This window comes from Taeniopygia guttata, chromosome 1A (genome assembly GCF_048771995.1).
Source record: "Taeniopygia guttata chromosome 1A, bTaeGut7.mat, whole genome shotgun sequence".
NCBI classification, from domain to species: Eukaryota; Metazoa; Chordata; class Aves; order Passeriformes; family Estrildidae; genus Taeniopygia; species Taeniopygia guttata.
Window position 1 is genome coordinate 29,710,001 of NC_133025.1, and position 19,851 is coordinate 29,729,851.

General features: G+C 37.4%; 1 protein-coding gene across 5 annotated transcripts in view; it reads right to left on the minus strand.

Moving 5' to 3' along the window:
• Positions 1-3,869: 3,869 nt before the first annotated feature.
• The window catches only part of SCAF11 (SR-related CTD associated factor 11), a 48,436-nt gene continuing 32,454 nt past the window's right edge, over positions 3,870-19,851 (minus strand). For 3 of the 5 annotated variants that reach the window (XM_030263781.4, XM_012568983.5, XM_030263780.4), the window contains exons 8-15: positions 19,262-19,368; positions 18,261-18,350; positions 16,860-16,966; positions 10,440-12,938; positions 8,136-8,479; positions 5,542-5,760; positions 4,982-5,101; positions 3,870-4,611 (exon numbers count right to left, since the gene is read on the minus strand). In XM_030263781.4, the coding sequence (XP_030119641.3) occupies positions 4,483-4,611; positions 4,982-5,101; positions 5,542-5,760; positions 8,136-8,479; positions 10,440-12,938; positions 16,860-16,966; positions 18,261-18,350; positions 19,262-19,368 (3,615 nt within the window). In that variant the 3' untranslated portion in view covers positions 3,870-4,482. The remainder of the gene's footprint in view (positions 4,612-4,981; positions 5,102-5,541; positions 5,761-8,135; positions 8,480-10,439; positions 12,939-16,859; positions 16,967-18,260; positions 18,351-19,261; positions 19,369-19,851) is intronic. The other 2 variants (XM_041711621.2, XM_041711624.2) reach the window with 2 other exon arrangements.

The following is a 19,851-nucleotide window of genomic DNA, read 5'->3' on the forward strand; positions in this document are numbered from 1 at the left end:
GTGGGATGGCAATTTCTTAAGTTAATGCTACTTCAAAGTCATCTTGGTTTTAGAAGCCTGCTGGTTTTCACCTGTTTGTATCAGAATCATCACTTGGGCCTTGGCTTCTACCTGTCTGTGGTAAAATAACCAGAGAGCAATCTGAGCCGTACCTTTGAAAACAGCTGATTTACTGCAGGTGAATAGAAATGCAATATTAGAGTGACAAAAATCTCATGAAGGTGAACCATGGTAAAGGCTGTCTTGTGCTGTGATGTTGGGTGGCTCTTGGACAGCTGGTCTAAGGGGGATTTGCCTGCAAACTGCAGTCTGAGTGAGTAGGTTTTGTTCTTAAGGGGTTTTGAGCGTGCATGTCCACAAGAAAGTTGCTGTCCTGGCCAACAGTAAACTTTTCTTATACACCAATGTCTGGCTGTCCTGACCTTTGGACAGGACATTTTGTGGTTTTATTGTTTACAACAGATTTACGTGGTACATAACAAGGTACAAGACACATTCTCTAGGGCAGGGGCTTGCACCCTCATTCATTTTCCTGCTGGCCTTAGTGGGCTCCTGTGGAATTTGAGGCAACTGACCTGCAACTAAACTCGATACACAGCACATCACAGATGGAATCCCTCACCCCAACCCACATAACCACAGTGCCTGCATGTACGGGGTGTGTGTTGTATTTCCACAGTACCAAGTATGGCTCTATTGTTATTAGAAGTATTTCTTTTAATAGTCCTCTAGGAAAAGCTGTGTGATTCCAGGTTCAGGCCTTGACACAAGACCATGTGTAAGCTACATTCCTAGTCCTCAAAACTCTTGAATTTTTGTAAAAGGCTCTGGAATTCACAGTGAACTCTGACTTCCATGAGTTATCTTCTGTCACAATGCTTGCTACAGCACCAAAGGATCAAGAAATGCCTGGCTATTTTTGATTGATGCTCCTTATAATACTCAGTGGGTTTTAAATTTCTTCAAAACTTTGAGGACTAATTATGTGACAGCCTGCTGCCAAAATTTCATGTGTTTGATTCCTGCAGTAGTTTGTGTTGGATTACACTCTGGCTTTGAATGTTTACTATGTGTAATGGGCAGTGACTTTATTGCTGATAAGATCAGGTCGAGCTTTATTGTTGGTGGGTATGGGAGTTGTGAGTGATATTGGAAGAGTCAAGTTTAAGTCAAGTTCTAGATCCCAGCCTGTGCTTTTCCAGAGCCTCATCTCCTTCTATACCAGTAGTTACTTGTGCTCTTGGTGGTTTTCTTATTAACCTAGAGATTAGAAACTTTAAAAAAAAAATGTTCAAAGACACTCCATTAATAATAATTAGTACATAATTAGTACTCTTCAATTACTGAAATTGGTGATGCATTTTATTGTCCTTACTGTTATCTCTGCTATTTGTCGATTATTGATCAACGTGACTATTGTAAGGTATAGTAACAATGAAAAATATTGCTAGCATAGCTCCTTAACTGTAACTCTCACACCTGTGCCAACCTTACCTACCTCATGAAGGTACAGTGGAGGCAACTCTTGGAAGCAAAGGGATGCCTGGAATTTTGATCCCAAGGCAGGCCAGCTCTCCTGCACTAAAATTTCCCGAGGGTATTTCAGTTAAGCTGCTCCCCGTTTAGGCAGGGCACGCCCAGGGTTTGCATTCTGCCCTGTTGGCTTCCCACAGCAGTATTCCACTCTCACCCTGAACCCCTCAGTCATTTAAAACCAAACACTGCCAGCTGAGAGAAAAGAATTTATTAGAAACTGTTAAACACTACACAAAACTAAATGTTAGAATATTTTTTTCAGTAGACAGCACTCCAGCCTACATACACAGTACTGTGGACTTTGGACAGCCACCGTGCTTGTTAAGGTTTATCTTTAGGATGAGACATTCAAGCAGCATGCACAGTGAGAAAAGGAGTGCAAGGAAAACACTTTTGATTTGCATAAGTTCACAGAAGGTACACTTTTGTAATTGTTTCCCACAAGGTAGTTTGGATTGAAGGAATCACTATTACTCTGGAGGCAGCACGGGGGCTCAGCTCCCCACCTCTGCCCTCAGTGCTGGTGCATGTTGAGATGTTTCAGTAGAAGGTGTTTCAGTAAATAGAAATACACCTCTCATCCTACTGGAACACAACCAGGACTCTGAGGTTGCCATACTCCCCTTCTCATGCAGCTGTACCAGCAGAGACCTTGCTGCTTTTTGGGAGAAACAGGAGCAAAGTCTACAGATTAAGGCAATACATTTCTTTAATTCAACATAGAAATTGTAACAAACTGCATATTTTCTGATAAATTCTGAAGTATTTAATTGTAAAAAATAAAATTACTGACCACATGCTACTCTATTTGGTATTCTTCATTAGGTTTTGAAATACAGTGGAGCATCACTATAGTCACTGCCCCAACAATGTGGTAGACAGTGACAGCTTCTCTTCCACCCAGGAGCTGCAAAACATAAAAATAATGACCCCTCCCAATTCATATCCTCCCTTGTTTCTTCCCACCTCCCCCAATTTCCACCTCTCTTCCAAAAGAGGAAAAAAACCCCTTGAAACATTTATCTGACTCCTGAAAGGAGCTTTATAGCAAGGCTCAACTGTATAGACTAGAAAAAGATATAAAAAGAGATTAAAATCCAGAATTCAGAGAAGGAAAATGTAGTAAGGTATGCATGGCGTGCTAAACCAGGATACATATAGCAATTTGCTACATATTTCAAAAAGTGCTAACCAATGTTAGCTTAAAATAATTCAAGAGATCTTACAAATTGCTATCATAATGTAAAACTCAGTATATTGAAAAGCCTAAAACCTGACTTGACTGTAGAAAATGTATTATATCTGTTTCTAATTTACATAGTATTTGTATTTAGGCACACAAAAATAAATATAGACAGTCAAATGCCTCACTAAGTCTGCAGAAAGTTATAGTTAAAACCAAGCAATCAACTGTGGACAAACATCACGCTTTCACACCTCTCTCTCTACACCACACGTGTACACAGGGGTGGATATCCCTTATGTCATCCTCAGGCTTCTGCAAAAGTTACTTAAAAGGTGAGACTGTTTTCTGCCAAAAACAGGTAACTACGGGCAACAAAGAGATAATTCCTCAGAAAAGTCAACTGATACCTTCTGTTAAAATGTTTTATTCCTGTTTTCTGGGCCAGGAGGCTTTGGGCTGGAGCAGAAGCCAGACTGCTCCAAAAACAAAGGCTGTTACAGCACAACAGGACTAGAGGGTTAGTGACAGGATTTTAATAGCACTGTGTAAGAGTAAGGAACAAATCAGAGTAAGACTCCTTTGGGAAGGATCTCAAGCTGTTCTTTCACTAAGGAGCACATGGTGATCTCAGTATTCCAGCAACCCTCCTTGCTGCTGCCTCAGTAAAACTGGTTTTATCTGAGGTGTAAGCTTTCCCCAGGCACACTCAGTGACCCGACAGCTGTTTTTAGAATGCTTGTGGTACGTCTAATAACTTCTCTCCATGTGCTCAGGGAAGCAGGAAGACACTTGGCTTCCAGTGGCACGGGCTCACCAATTCCAGTCTGGTGATTCATGCCACAGTCCCTAATTAATGGAGAAAAGTAATTCATGCCACAGTCCCTAATTAATGGAGAAAAGTATTATGCAGCTGAGATTGGCACAACTGGCAGTCTCTGGTCAACTGAGAACCTAACAATAAATTCCAGCTTTATTGATTTTACTTGAAGAAGAAACTTTTCTGTTTCTGAACATCAAGCTTTGGTACACTAATTTCCTGGTGCCTAAACTGAGGTTATCAGTGTGTAGTGATTGAGGGCTTTCAACACACAAAAATTATTCAGGTTATCCCACTATCTTGAAACAAATTGAAAAACATCACAAACAATACCAAGCAGCATAATTTTTATTTGGTGTTACAACAGCTGTGCAGCACCCGTGCTTTTGGGCACCACATTTTACTGTTTATGACTTTTCTTTCTGAAATCTAAACAGTTGTGTTCAGACAACTCTATGTGCTTTTTTAATATACACATTGTGACCCCTGCATTCAGCCTGTCCAGTTAACACTAGAAATATTTGTCAAGGCAATTATTTAATCTTTGCTATAATTAGGGAACAATCAAAAGAAAAATTTTACTTTAATCTGACTGATCACATGTACTGTACATACCTGTTCCAAACCCAACGTACTTGAAGTTTCTAAGTTAATGCACTCTCTTATTCAAGTCAAAATGCTGTACATCTAAGTATCCACACAACCGTACATTCCTAATGATTCTTCTTTACACCTTTATGCTTTTTAGAAATCTGTTTTTAAAAAGGAATAAAGGAGTTGCCCTGCAGATCTGTATTTCTTTAGAACAAAACATTATACACTACCTTGAAAAATAGTTTTATCAAACCAAATTCAAATCACTGTCATGTACAATTTTCAGTTAACAGTTCTCATTGAAATTGCACTTTGCAGATAGAATAAAACTACAAAATGAAAACATATTCTATTTCCTTTCACACGAGACTGCCTCTTCAGGATTTTTCTTCCGTGAATGCTTGTATTTGTCTACATACGCTTTCACTAGATTTGCCACTTTTGCAGAATTAACTTCTCCGCTCTTGCTATGGCAAACCTGCAACAATTTAAAGAACAAAAATGTTTGAAACATTTCCACTGATTTGCCACAGTCCCAAATTATTCATTTATTTCCTGACACTTCTGATTCTTCCGTCCCAGGCAAAACATATTTTAAAACTCCTAATACTTTCCAATTGCTTCCCAAATACTTCTGAATTCCCATTCAAGTCTTCCACACAATAACCAGGTTCTGTTCTGAGAAGCCAAAGAAAGCTCTTGTGGATGGAGAAAGAAGAAAGGTATTTTTGCTTCTCCATCTTCCCCCTTTCCAGGAACTATGAGCTGTTCCCACAAAAACGAGAAATCCACCCCAAAGCTTGCCCCAGGGTGAAATGTGTGCAGCTTGGATTACTGGACCAACTTACTTTATCTACAGCTTTCCGCACAATTTCTTTGTATTCCTCCTTAGTGATATCTTTATTTTGGTAGAAAGGTTTGATCGCGAGCTTGACCTCTTGTGCTGCTTTTTCTTGAATTAACAATTTCTGAAGAGAAAACAAACTTGAGTGTTACATTTCACTGCCTATGTATCTTTTATCAATCACAAGTTAAAACTTTATAGGAAAAAGGTTGTTACAGAAGATTAGAAAACCACCCCCCACACAAACGCATTTCAGCTCTCATGGGAGCTGCCTATGCTCTGCTAAGCACAGAGCATTTTCCCACAGCAATTCAAGTAATACTTATAATAGTGCTGCTTTAAAGAAGGCTCCATTAAAAAGAGTCAGAAGCTAATCTGTGTCCTATGGTTGCCACAAAAATATTACATACATGATGGTATGGAGTATATTACACTGAGGGGTTATTGTCATAACTTGCTATTTTTAGTACATCAAAATGCATTTATATAAAAATTAAATTTTATATGTTTTAATGTAAATATATAAGCAGTGTATATAAAATATATGCTGAACTTTGAACTTGCCTGGTCCTTCTTCGAGCTATCTGCACTGGCTTCCACTGTTACACTTGCTTTGTTTTCTCCCGGTTTTACAGCTGCATTAGAGCACTTCGTGTGACCTGATGACGTTGCATTACCCGAATTTGGTCCCTGAACTGTTCCCACATTTCCCAGGAATGCTGCTGGAGCAGGCAAAGCTGTAGCACTCATGCTGTTACTTATGTGAGAAGCATTTGGAATACCCTGTTTTAAAAAGTTATCAGTAGTTAATACATCATTCTTCTATATGGCAATGTGCCTTTCTAGGAGTCTCAGCTGCTCTAGAACAAGCACAAATACTGCATGCTTGGGTTCATTACCTAAGTTCCACACTGCCTGTTATTATGGAAGGTACACACATTACATTAGATCTACTCAAAAGAAAAAAACAAAAATAAAAGCTTGAAAAGTAAAGCATCTTCCATGTCACCACAACGGCTGCCATTTTCTAGCTCTGATCCCAGTAATAAAATACCTGCAAACAGGCATGGAGGGAGTTAGTACAGGGAAAAGGAAGTTTATGGCTGCAGAATCAATCCGATTTATAAAACAGGGTTGTGATAAGTAAACATTTTCTAAAAAATAATTAGCAGCTAAACACACATGCAAAAGGTACCACCCAAAGCCACACTTGCATTCCTGCATAATAATGATGCTGCTTTGAAAACATCTCTTTTCATGTTTGTTATAAGCTTGAACTTGCAAATATAAATACATAGGCAAGAGATGAAATGCTGGCTGAAGTACCAGGATCTGTTATTCAGGAAAAGCCATTTTCAAACATCACCAAAAGGTACTGTACATACTCTGGAACTGATAAATTAAGTAGCTCTCAGACTTCAGATAGAGGCCACTTTTAGCAAAAGCCTAGAACATCCTCCTGACATGTTTCTGGCAGGCTACACTAAACACTGCTTTTTTGCAGGTCATCACCATTACTCTTTACGCATCTGCATTTATCTAGATGGAAAATAATGAAATGGGAATCTGAGCTCTTTGGAAAGGACATAGAAATAGAGCTGTTAATCAGCATGCTAACGCTCACCAGTGTGCTGTCTTCATTTTCCTTTCAACAGGAAGGACAGGTGGTGTCCTGCAGTATTCAGTCATTTCTATTGTGCTACCACTGAGGGGTTGTTGAATGAAAGCTCAAAGGAAAAGCAGCAGCAACTGCAAGAGCATTCAGGTACATGGACACCAGTCCACAGAAAGCAGGTAAGAGCAAAAAGTGTAACATGGGCTTTACAACAGGTAACTGTGTTTTGCAGCAATACAGAGTCTTTACAGAAACATACTTTTGCTGCACTAGATACTCATTTCAGAGGTTTGAAGCCTATGTTCTGACTTACATTTTTGGAGGCTAAATCAACTGGATTTCCAATTGTGAAAATATTTTAATTGTGACAGAAGGCATTAATTAAATCGACAATAAATCTACCAGCATTTTAGTTCCAGCAGTACCTTGCTGGTTTACTTTGCAGTGTTTTAAGTTATTTCATATGGCCTGTAACCCCACTCAGTATTTCCCACAGCACTCAACTCTCCTTGTTCTAAGTTAATGACTATAAACAGATGACAGCCATGAAAAATGAGAACAATGTAGGTCATTTATCAGTTCACTTCAGATCTTTAGAGATGATACATGAAAGCAGAGGGTTAGAAATCGTCTTCACACTTTTTTAACCTGGAATGTAGGGGCAAATGGTTTAGGTTAGAACATGCAGCAGCAAAAGAAAAGAACAGACCCCAGTCAACTCCTGAAGAGCCCTTTACTTATCATAAATGTAGCACTACATCTTCTTGCAGGGCCATGGGTTCTCCTCCAAGTTGTTCATATTCTATTCCTTGATACAAAAGCTCTTAATATGAACAGCCAGCTACACATAAAAAGATGGTCTGACCTGCCCTAAGCATGGCAGAGTCTTTTTGAAACTGGAGAATAAAGTGGGAGTTAGGTCTCAAACAGGGCATGCAAAACCAGGAGAATCGGGAAAGAAGGTAGAAGTAAAAAACCAAAGAGGCCTCAGAACTTATTAATAAAAAGGCTCAAAAGATTATTCAGAATAAAAAATGTGTGTGGGGGGAAGCCACTGAGATGGTGACAGCTGGAGAATGGAAGTGTGGAACAAATGGGTGCCATGCACTACTTGGCAATTTTCCTCTGCTGATAGACCCCCATGGGATGAGAACTGCAACACAGACGTTAGATCACTTCCTACATGCTGCTGAAATGGTATTCAAGCCATTTCCTAAAACGCTTAAAAATCAGGTTTGAAAGGGGAAAATTTAATTTTGGAAGCAGGTAACTTTTAAGATAAAAAAGATAATGGACAACACTGATGAAATTTTTCAGTGTTCCATTACCACAGGAAGCTAGTTATGATGCCGTATGTCATTATTTTTTAAAAGATACAACCCACATGCTCATGGATGCTTCCACTTCAAATTTGGTGGAGGGTGGAAGAAAACAGGCAAGAGAGAAAGAAACTGCAAGTATAAATTCATGGTATTCAAGATAAAGAATCCTTAACTGGTATTATTTCACCGCTGTTCTTGCCATGGCTTCTGATAAAGCATACCTGCAATTGTTTTCCATCTTGCTGTGAAGCAATGTAGTTGACTTGTTGAGATGGTGGGGGTGGAGGTGGAGGCGGAGGTAATCCCTGAGAAATATTTGTGGGAGCAGCTACCTGTATGAGAGGCACTCCAGCAGGGAGATGCATGGGCATTGGAGGGTGGATGTTGAAAGGATTTCGTTGCATATTCATCAAGGGAGGATGGACACCCACTGGATATGGGAAGATATTCATAGGTTGGTGCTGTGCATTCACTTGTGGCATTACATTCATTTGTTGCTGCATCATATTTATTGGTAACTGAGAACCATCATTTTGCTGGTTGCCTTGGTCTTTGAGGTTTGGATCTGTCAAAACAAAGACCAGACAGTGTATCAAGAAGAAATTCTGTACTTCATAAAGCAAAATGGGAGCCAGGTGTCTAAACTTTTAATTAAGGATGGATTATTAAAAAGCTTTCTATACTCTGAGTATTTTCAAGATATTGCACAGCACTCACCACCACACATGCCATGAAACCAAATGCTAGTTTCCAAGTTTAAAAAGTTAAGGTTACTAAGAAAGCCTGCATTTTGAATTTGTTTCCTCTACTTGTTCCCATAATAAATCCAATAAATTATGTCATCACAATGAAACTGAAATTTTCACCAAAGAGCAGGAAGACAACATAATTTACCCAATAAATTTACCTTCTGCAATAGCAGAAGGTTAGTCACACATTACTACATCAGCAAGTTTCTCCTCCTGCTTCACACACGCTCACTGTACAGTTCTGGTAATTACAAAAATACTCTGCTGGGATTGTTCACGCTGAGGAATAAGTTATCCTCAAACCATTTAAGAGATATTCATATTTGGAAAGACTTGTTCAAAAACCCCATAATGTTACAACAGGCAAAACTTAGAAGTAAAAATAACCTCTTGGGGTAGCAGGTAGCAATTACTTTGATATCCCATCTTCTCTTCAACAGAAGCCAAAAAGTTAAAATCTAGACACAAGCAGCAAGCCTTCCAGAAGTCAATAAATTAGTTTGGAGAAATGATTGATAGGCTGCAATTTAGATGTCCTTCCTTAGAATCCCTTCCTTGAGGAACCCTGTCATCTAATTCACAGGGATCGCAATCTAAGGCCTTACATGTGAGCCCAAATCCTAATTTTTAAAGATAATGGGGTAACAGCATCACTGAGGTTGGAAGGGACCTATTGAGACTCTCTGGTCCAGCCTCCCTGCTCAAGCAGGGTCAGCAAAAGCAGATTGCCCCGGAGGACCATGTCATGACGGCAACCTAGCCTGTTTTATCCAGCTATCAGACACTGTTGTACTATTCTCAGCTTCTAATAGTGAATGTGCATGACTGTTCCAGAACTACATGAAAAAGTCTTTGAATCACAAAATGTTTTCAGTTACAGATTTGGTAAGTTTTCCCTGCAGCAGATAGAAGGTTTGCCTCAAAACTAGGAAGCCACTGATGCAGTTATCTCTCAGAAGAGGGAGAAAACTGCTTGCATATCGGATGAAAATGGATAATAATGAAAGGCAAAACAAGAGGAGAGTGCAAGAGTGCAAGTATAGTTGTCCTCAGAAACAGATTTCATAGTTCTTGAATTCAATTCACATCTATCTTTAAAGATTATCAATCAGGGTATTAATAATCTGTGGATGACTTCTTAATTATTCAGAATCAATCTCACCCACAGTTCAGTTAACTTACTTTCTACCAAAAAGTTTATTTCTGTCAGGGCAGTTGTGTTTTAGATATAAAAACCCCTCCAAAACTTATTTAGACTTATATTAACATTTTGGAGGAATTTTAAAATTAAAATATAGTACAGGCACTGGCTTTTTATTTATAAATCACCCTAGATTTTTTTAAAGCATTTAAACAGGACTATGCTTATCGAGGAGCAAAATAAACATCAACATGCTGCTTGGTCATCTCTAAAATCTGCCATATGGGTCTGCACAGGCAAATTCATGTCTTGTTGAAACGAATTAGCCTTTTTAAAGTTGTGCAGATGCTAAAAGTAACTATGAAGATATGCTTTCTCTTCAGCCAAATCAATTTACTTCAGATGCACAGGCCTTAAAACTGAACTTGGGCTGTATGCAAAACCAAGAAGCCATCAAAATACAAGAAATCATCAAACTCCACCTTTACCCCTCCATATTGCAAAAAGAGTATGGATTCACCTCAAATAATTTTTAAAATAACTTATCAGCAGATCAGATCACAGGACAATATGACAGGATTTTGCTCAGCTACTGCAACTGTGACTAAACTATTATACTTCAAAACCATTAATACCTTGTTCAGGTGTCTCTTCTTCTTGTCTCATTCCCCATCCAGACTGTGGGCTTGATGAATTGCGTCCCCTTCTCGAATAATAATTCTGCACATCAGCAGGTAAAGTCTTCCTCACAGCCCAGCTGGACGCAGATGTCCACCCAGACCTGTCAGCAGGTGTATCGAACGAATACTCTTGTTCATTCTTACGCTTGCATGGCTGCTGTTCTGAGAACCTTGAAGCTTCATTCCCAGAACAATCTGAGTTCCCTGAGAGAGGTTTTCTGTTTTGCCAGTGACTTTCACTCTGGTCTCCACACATGAAACCACCTCGGCCACGGCCACCTCGGCCACGCTGACCTCTCCCTCGATTTGGAATCCAACTCGAACCAAAGTTTTTATTCCAAGGCTGTCCTGCATTATCATGCCTGCCCTCTTCCCAATGTGGTTTCTCTCTCTCTCTGTTCCTGACATCAGGAACAGAGTTTATCCTCTCCATTACCCAGTCTGGACAATCATTCCTCTGCTTATCTGAAGAACACTGATCATCATTGCTTTTTTCTGTATTATTGTCCTTCTCTTTTTTAAAATTTTCATTCTGTTTCTCTTGATCGCTTCTCCTGTATCGCTCATTTCCTCTGGGACTTCTCCAGCTGTCATTTGTCCATCTCTCTTTCCATCGAGGCGACTGACTTTCCCTCTCATTTCTAGTGAATGAAGAACCTTTATTTCTAGTCCTAGATCGTGATCTTGATCTAGAGCGTGACTGTGACCTAGACCACCTCCTATTTCTTCTTTCTCTGTCACGATCTCTTCTTTGATTATCTCTATCACTGCTTCGAGACCTAGATTTTCGCCTTGGAGATGAATCCTTAGTTCGTGATCGAGAAGATGATCTCCTGCTTTCCCTGACAGTTTCCCTTTTGGGAGATCGAGATGGTCTTTTTTTCTCATCTCTGAATGTGTCTCTCTTTGGAGAACAAGATAAGGATCTTCTTCTCTCCTTCACAAGTACATTCTTGGGTGATCGTGAGCTCCTGTCTCCAGCCATCTCCCTTTTAGGGGATGGCGATTGAGATTTCTTGCCCTCTCTCCCAGACGGAGACCATGTTGTCGATGGAGAGTGAAATCTAGATCTTCTAGTTCGAGACTTTTTCTCTTTTTTAAGCTCTGGCTGGCACTCCCTTGCTTGAGGAACAGTGTCATCTTTTTCATCAGAACCAGATACAGAGTTTCCCACATCACACTCTAAGGAGTTCATGTCTCCTTGCTCTGTACTTTCAGGTGGTAGTAACTGTTCAATCTTAGGTTCATTCTGGTCACTGCAAAATGAGTCACAGTCCATTGGTATCATTTCATTGTTATCTTCACCAAAATGTTTATGTTCAGCATTTACTGGGGGTGACTCTGAAGTTCCACCCTCTTCACTTCCTGAAATGTTGTTCTCTTTTAAGGGCTGTTCTGATGTACTGTCCACAGAAATACTATGTATTAATGCATCTGGTTCTTTATCTTGAATAGGTTCTGTATTTGCACAGTCTACTACTGGTTTTAGATCAGTCTCAGAATTATCTGTTTCCATGGCTTCAGGATGCTCAGGCAATTCACTTCTGGGGCTCTCCAATGGCTGATCTTTTCCCAGAGGTTCCAAATGTTCCAACAATTCATTTTCTGGACTAGCTATGGGTTGATCTACTTTTGTCAAAGTTTCTATGTTCTCTATTAATTCTTTTTGAGGACTACATGATGTCTGATCTACTTTTTCAGAAGTTGCATGGTTGCATACATCATCTTTGGGACTACCTACTGTTTCCACTTGTTCAAGAGTATTTTCACAACTGTCCAGACTGGCAAGATCTGCATTTTTTTCAGTAACATCTTTTACTTTAAATTCCTGACTTTCACTTCCTGAAGTTAGTACTGGGTGTTCTTGGAGAGAAAAATTAACATCTGCATTGCCTGAAGTGTCTTCATCTCTGTCACACTCTCCTATAGTTTCCTCAATTTCTGCATGCTCACTACAGCTTTCCAATCCATTAGCAGATTCTGTTTCTACATTATTCTTCTGTGGGAGGCCTGCATTATTGCTTTCATTATCTGACTGGTGGTCTTTATCTAAAGTTAAGACTGCTTCAGGCTCAGCAATGTCATCATCTTCCACTGAGCCACAGGGTGATTTTTCAGAACGTGCAGAACTTCTCAGTTTCTTTTTAACTGCAGGTGTTTGTTGTTTTACTGCTCTTTTAGACCTGCGTTTTGGAGGAGCATTCTCTGCTTCTGAATGAGCTTTATTCAGAGATGAGTTATTGCTTTCAGGGGCACTGCAAGCAGAAGTGCTTGATCGAGGGGAGCTGCGAGACTGAGTCAGAGCCTCGTTTTTGCTGTTTCGTGCAGACCTTCTTGTAGGAGTAGTAGCAACTGATTTCCTCCTACTTCCTCTAGTGCCAGATGAACCAGAAGCTTCCTTTTTCTCTTCTCCTTCTTGGGTACATGCAACAGCATATCCTTTGCCTAAACATCCTAATAAAAACAGAAGACATTAAAATTTGATAATAACCATTTATCTGAACATATTTAAGAACATAAAAGGGACTTCTGCAGCATAACAGATATCCTCAAACAATACGATTTAAGATTTAGTATGTAATACTGCCACAGCTTTTTTTCTTTTTTAAATAAGAACTAGTTGTTTTAAAGAACAGAAACAACTTAAGTGATATATCAGACATCTGAACACAGTTTAGAAGTAGTGCTGGCATGGCTAGGTGAAACTGTTTTTTGTTATTTATGAAACAGCTGCTCAAAGCTTAAGCTGTTAGAAAAGTAATGAATCAACCACACATCAGTGTTAGCATGTATCAGTTCCTATCACTCTATAACACAGGCTTGTTGACAGTGAAGTGCAGTAGTAGAGAAAGGGACATCTTCCAGCGGCCATCAGCGGATGATCACATGCGCAGCAGTTGATCAGATACAGCAGCGACAGTGCAAACTTATTCATGAGTTATAGGGCACCAGTTATAGGGCAAATGGAACTTAAACTCTGCCACAAGACACCCAAGGTGCCAGCAGCACCTACAGTGTACAGCCTACAGTGCATCAAAAAAACAAAAGCTCTACGAAGAATGACTAAGGCACACCTAGCAAGCAGCTCAGCTCTTGTGTTGATACTGCACTAAGTTATTTCATGCCATTTACCATTCAACAAAAGTCTTGGTAGGGAAGCTAAGGGTTATATTCACTGCACAGGAAAGACTGCACTGTCAGCTATGAGACTTTCTGGTGGACAGCTCAGGAACTAAAGATTAATGATAATTAAGTAAATATACTTGAATGTAATACTTCAGAACTAAATTAATTTCTTGAGATGTCTATTAATTTATTTCATACTTTGTATATTTCAGGAGGCAACAAGGATGTGGTGTTAAAATGAATTCTTTCACAGCTTCAATTTCATACATGAACAGTGCAAACTAACTAAGAAAGATTAATTGCTGTCTATTTTGCAATAAATCTCTCACATCACAAACATGTGATTTTAACTCTGTACATTATTTCCCAGGCTTTTGCTACAGTAAAATATTTGGCTAATGTATTCACAAACATATTTTAGAAAAGTAAGATTGGAATAAGAAAACTAAGTAACTGCAAAAAAGCCTCTTGCTACTACTTACTACTTTATTAGCAGAACAAAAAAACCTATCACTGTATTAAACGTAAACAAGAATCTCAACAGAATAAATTCCATAAACATCTGCTAGCTTTTAAAAGAGCAAAGGACTACAATCACATCCTCTGACCTTCCTTGCAAACACACAATAATTTACCTGAACATAAAAAAAAAAAGTACTGGTTCTGGATTTTGAATATCCAATGATCAAATAATCACTTGAGAAAATGAAAACCAACATCAACTGTATAGAAGGTACCATGTATTTAAAAAAAAATAACATGATGGTAAAGAACTTCCAGAGGCATTTCAGGTGACTGACACTATTTCGGGTATCTATTCCAACAGTCTCACCAATAATTTCATTATAAACTGACTTTTCAGTGGTTGAGCAGCACTTACTCAGCAACAGGTGGCTGTCTCAGACTAAGTATGTCTTCAATAGCCTTTACTGGCTATTACAATAGCCAGGAAATCAAGTCAGATGCTACATGACATTTCAAATTTTAATATCTGTGATAATTTTCTGTGAGGGAGAAGAAATCATCTTGCAATAATAAAAAACAAAACAGCAGAATACAAGTGGAATGTGGGAATCTGGATAGAATTAAAATATTTTTCTAGCACATTCAACATCTACATGTGAAGCACAAACCCTTTTTTAGCATGCCCTACTACTTGTAAAATTTTAACAGAAAAGCTTCACAAGCTTTGGACTTGGACCAAATAAAAGGCATTTCAGCCCACTGACTCTTTATTGAAAAATATTTTAATCACAAAAAAAACTGCATAATGCCAGCATAAATCTTAGTGGTATTTGTAGATTTACTGAAGTGTTTTCAGGTCAAGTTAGTAAAACAGACTATTTAATGGTAACAGACAACCAAAACTGCAGCAGCTACAGGGATGATTCAGAACTACAGTTATATGGTCATCATTGATACTTGTATGCCTCCTTGTACAACCCTGGAAGCCAGTGTCAGCTGTTACTCTGATGCAAAACTGTATACTTTAGGTGAGACCAAAAGTTGAGAGAAGTGTAAAAAGAATAAAAAATGCTTATGCTATGATGTTTCAGGCACAATTTAGTAAGAAATGAAAGAGCCAGTTTGCATCTTTTTAGAAATGCATTTATTTTCTTCATTCTCCTTTTCTCCACCTTTTTAAAAAGTTGGTGTCTTTATATACATATATATATACATATATATATGTGTGTATATATATGTGTGTATATATATGTGTATGTATATATATGTGTGTGTATATATATGTATATATATATACATACACACACATGTATATATATATATATACATACACACACATATATACATATATATTTGCTGTGCATCTCTAACAATACACAGATTAGGTTTCTCTTTACCTTTGTCTTTACCTTTTCTTATGCATGTTGTCCTTTTATTCAGATGCTATATAAAAACTAAATGGGGTAGGAACTAGGAACACTCGCTCAAACAGGATTGTAATTAAAATCCTCAAGGGACATCTTCATATCCACCATCCCCTTGTTTTCCTAGGAAATTTTAAGACTACTACTTCCTGCATGCTCCTTATTAATAGAAAGTATTCAAATAAAATGTGAAGATGACTTAAAACTCTGACTCTTAAAACACTGTAGTATGTTGGCACTAATCTTAAAATTCAGTCTTCATCCACAGCACAAGTATCAAAACTTTAACCAAGACAACTGACAAGATTCTTTTCTAAATACAATTTTTTAATGCTTCTGGTGCATCCTAACAAAAAATTTGACTATAGAAGTGGAAGAGTAGAGAGGGAATTCAAGAGGTACAAGCTAACATGCATATTTCTAGAAGCGAAATGGTTAAGGATCTGTTACATTGCACTGCCAAACATCAGAGACCTGAGGAAGCAACCTATCAATTTTTCACTAGGAAATGTGGAGGTGAAATATATAGCTTTAAAAATAATAAAGAATATGAACGCAACTTTTGCATGTTCTTTCTATGACATAATTCCTTCCAGCAATTTATTTCCACAGAATTTTCATATGCCAGGAGACCCAAATCTGTCCTATCTCTAGACAGAGAGATAGACTAGTGAAAGTGGTGTGATTCTCAATTAAAAGAAGGTAATAACTCAAGCCTTATAAAATAGGACTCCTTTGTTTCCACTTCTTTGAACTTGTGCAGATTTTTGGAAGAGAAATTACATTCTTCCTGAGCATGGAGACAGAGGCTGTTAAAGTAACTGGAGGAAGACAATTCCTTCCATGTCTTGTCTTCTGCTTTCCTGACAGACCATGGAACTTCAGTTCTTCGGCAAGGTTTTGCCTTATTGAGTTTGTAGGTACTGAAAGAGATCCGCACACTTCACTGCTTCCTGACTAATGTTCTTCTCTGCTAGAAAGGTTTGTTCCTCACACTGCACAATATGCCTCTGAAATATGCCATTCATAATGCCTCAAAATAAGATTTATCCTCAAACAATGGGAAACGAAGAAAGAGCATGAATGGAAAAAATGTTGCAATTAGAAATGGAATTAAGGTACATAAATACTTATTAATTTAATCTTCAATAGAATAAGTTATACCAGCTTTGGGGTGAATGATTCATGCTCTGTATTCCAATTTCAGAAATTAAGTAGCTAACTTTGAAATAGTACCAAACTGCATCAAAACAGATTTTTTTCATCATTAAATGTAACTAACTCTGTTTAATTTCTGATAATCATATTTTAACAATAATCCACATGAGCTATAAAGAAAACTTACAAAAAAAAAGTTTACCAAAGTTTTCCAAAGGCCTGATATTTGTTGGAAGAACTCTTCCAGCCACTGCAGAAGAAGTGAGAAGAAAGGTCTCAGCTTCAGCCCCACAAGATATTAAAGGAACACTGCAAAGTAAAAGCAAAAGCAGTAACATTAGTTGTTTTAGCTGCTTGCAGCAAGTCTTGGAAACAATGCACAAACCCAAAACACATTAGGCAACTAGAATCCTTTCAACTTCACCAGAACTGGAGAGAAACACAAAGTGAACAAATTTCCTTGTCATATTTAAATTCAGATTAATTTTACTGCCTAATCTATTAAAACTGTTTGAACAAGATATGTTATGTTAAAGCAATATACATCTGTCTTTCTTTAAAGTCAAATATAGAACATTAATAGCCCAGTCCAAAGTAGTAGGTTAGAGCAATGGAAATATAGTACTTCAACAGAACAGCAACCTTTTCTGCAGAAAAATGAGAAATAGTCTACATGAGAATTTAGAAAATACTCCTTTTTTCATGCAAACAAACAAAAAAAAAATTTATTCAGACTCCCTCAGAAAACCTTGGGCAAAAACAGAGTTTAGTTAGAAATACAATTTTTGCATTATCACTGAGTTGGAATGAAACTTCTCCTAAGAAAATGTACATGTAATAAATTTATTTTGTAATCCTAGATACAATTTTTTATCGTAATTTTAAAACTCTTCACTTGCAATTTTAACTTTAATTTTTTTTTTATACCAAAAAGAACAAAGAGATATGAAATGAAATTAAGATCGTAGAACCAATTTCTTATTGTGTTATTTTAAAATCAGTTATTTTAATGGTTCTGCTTTATACACATAAAAATACCCTTAGGGCATGCTTTAACACACATCTGCTCTCTGACAAAAAAATCCATAGAATCATTTTATGTTCTCTGTTTCATTTGATACAACTCCTGTTAGCTCTTTTTAGATGCAAACAGGATTTTTTATAAATGATTGCAGAAAAAGTGATAGAACCAACCCATGAAAGTAGGATGGTGTGGGGAATCAGAATCAGACTGATGTTAAAGTAAGCATAGTCTTATATCTAGAGACAAAAATAATTTTAAAAGCTCATTGAATATTATCTTCCAAATAGAAAATATATTGAGACTCACATTTCTGTGAAAAGGTGACATATTAAGACACACAAGTCAGTGGAGTTACTATGCTTATCATGAGTACCAAAAAAATTAAGACATACAATTAAGACATAAAGAAAATAATCTATTGACATAAAAACACCAAGCAGCAAATACACAAAAAATTAACAAGTTAAATGAAAACACTATTTAGTCTCATGAAAATGATATTCTATCTAAAGACCAATTTGAATTATTCAAACTCCAAACTGGAAGCATGAAGATCCACTATGAATCTAAAACACAGACCTTTCAACTCTAGCAATCAGAGATGAACAGGACAATTCCAGTTCTTGTCTCTTCTGTCTGATCCCTGAATTGACTTCTGTGAATTCTGTACTGAAAGACAAATTTCATACAAGAAGTTATAAGAAGTAATTTTGTACTATAATAATTTTGTATTTCAGTAACTGCTCCTACCAAGGATTCTAATTTAATTGTATCAGAACTTTCAACAGTCATGATTAAACTATGCATTGGTTATTACTTAGAAGAAAAACACAGTCTCAGCAAACATAAAAGAAGTCCTAAATAAATAAAACAGATGGAATGCAAAGCAGGAGATGAAATGTGTCTGCTGGAGAGTTGAATGATGGAGAAACTTTGCATCCTTGACAAATAAATTCTGTTGTATGCATGGCAAAAAGTTTATCTTTTAGAGACTGTCAAAAACAGACATCGTACTTATTTTTTTTAATTAAGCCATATAATCCAAGTAACATTCTTTTAGACTGTTCTTTTTCTTCCATCTATTCAATGAAAAATTTATTTATACACCCATTCTTAAATATTAGACCTAATTAAGTATTCTGCTTAACGCAAAATTGCTTCATGGATGTTTAAAGTATTCCTCTTGAAATCAAAGAACAACAACAAAGAAAAGATTGTTTCTGATACAAACCAGGATATTTACCATTAACTTTTTCAGTAACTGCTGTTGTAGTAAGAGGGCTAAGCCTTTCCTTTCCAAGGCTTCAATTCAGCAAGGAATTAAACATGAACTAAAAGTAAAACTCTTGTTAAAGATGACCCTGATGCTGACCACATGACAGAAATTGGGGTGTGCCCTTAACAGTATTCATATTAAAATGTTTGTGTTTATCCTTTAAGTGCTCTTCATCAATGAATAAATACTCTGCCAATCTTCAAAATATTTCAAGGCAGTATATATACAGGTAAGAGCAGAAGGAACTTCAGAATCTACAATACAGTCACTCATCAATTTATATGAAGCACTAGTACACACTAACCAGTCATTTCTACAGCTAAAAAAGGATTCTTCACTGCTACCACCAGCCAGAAGTGTGCTGAAGAAATTAGTTCTGATGCGCTCATTCCAGCAGGTCTGTCTTCTGGGCTACACAAAAAATAAATTATGAATTAAAGACACCCAAAATAAATTAATTAACACTAAATACATGAAGATGCACTGAAATTAAATTAGGTCAGCAAGACTTTAGTTCATAAAAAGCAGACACCATAGGTATATGTATATATTTGCAGTTATAGTGAACAGATTTTCTCTATTCAGTCTAACTTTTCAACAACTGCTCTTTGCAGATAAACTTAATAATTTATATAAAGCAAAATCTTTAATACTTAACATAGGCATTATGAATAAATAAGCCTGATCTTCACAATTGCACAATTCTGCTACCTAATGCACCACAGTAAGTACAGTTCAAGCACCTTCACACCCCTGCACAGCAATTCACCAAATGCTTTGTTTCAAGTAACAAGAAAACCTAATGAGGGTAGCTAGGATTCACCTTTGCCCTCAGGTAGGATTATGGAATATGAAATTTGTCTGGTGTGTCTAGTTACTGGGCCCTCACAGAGG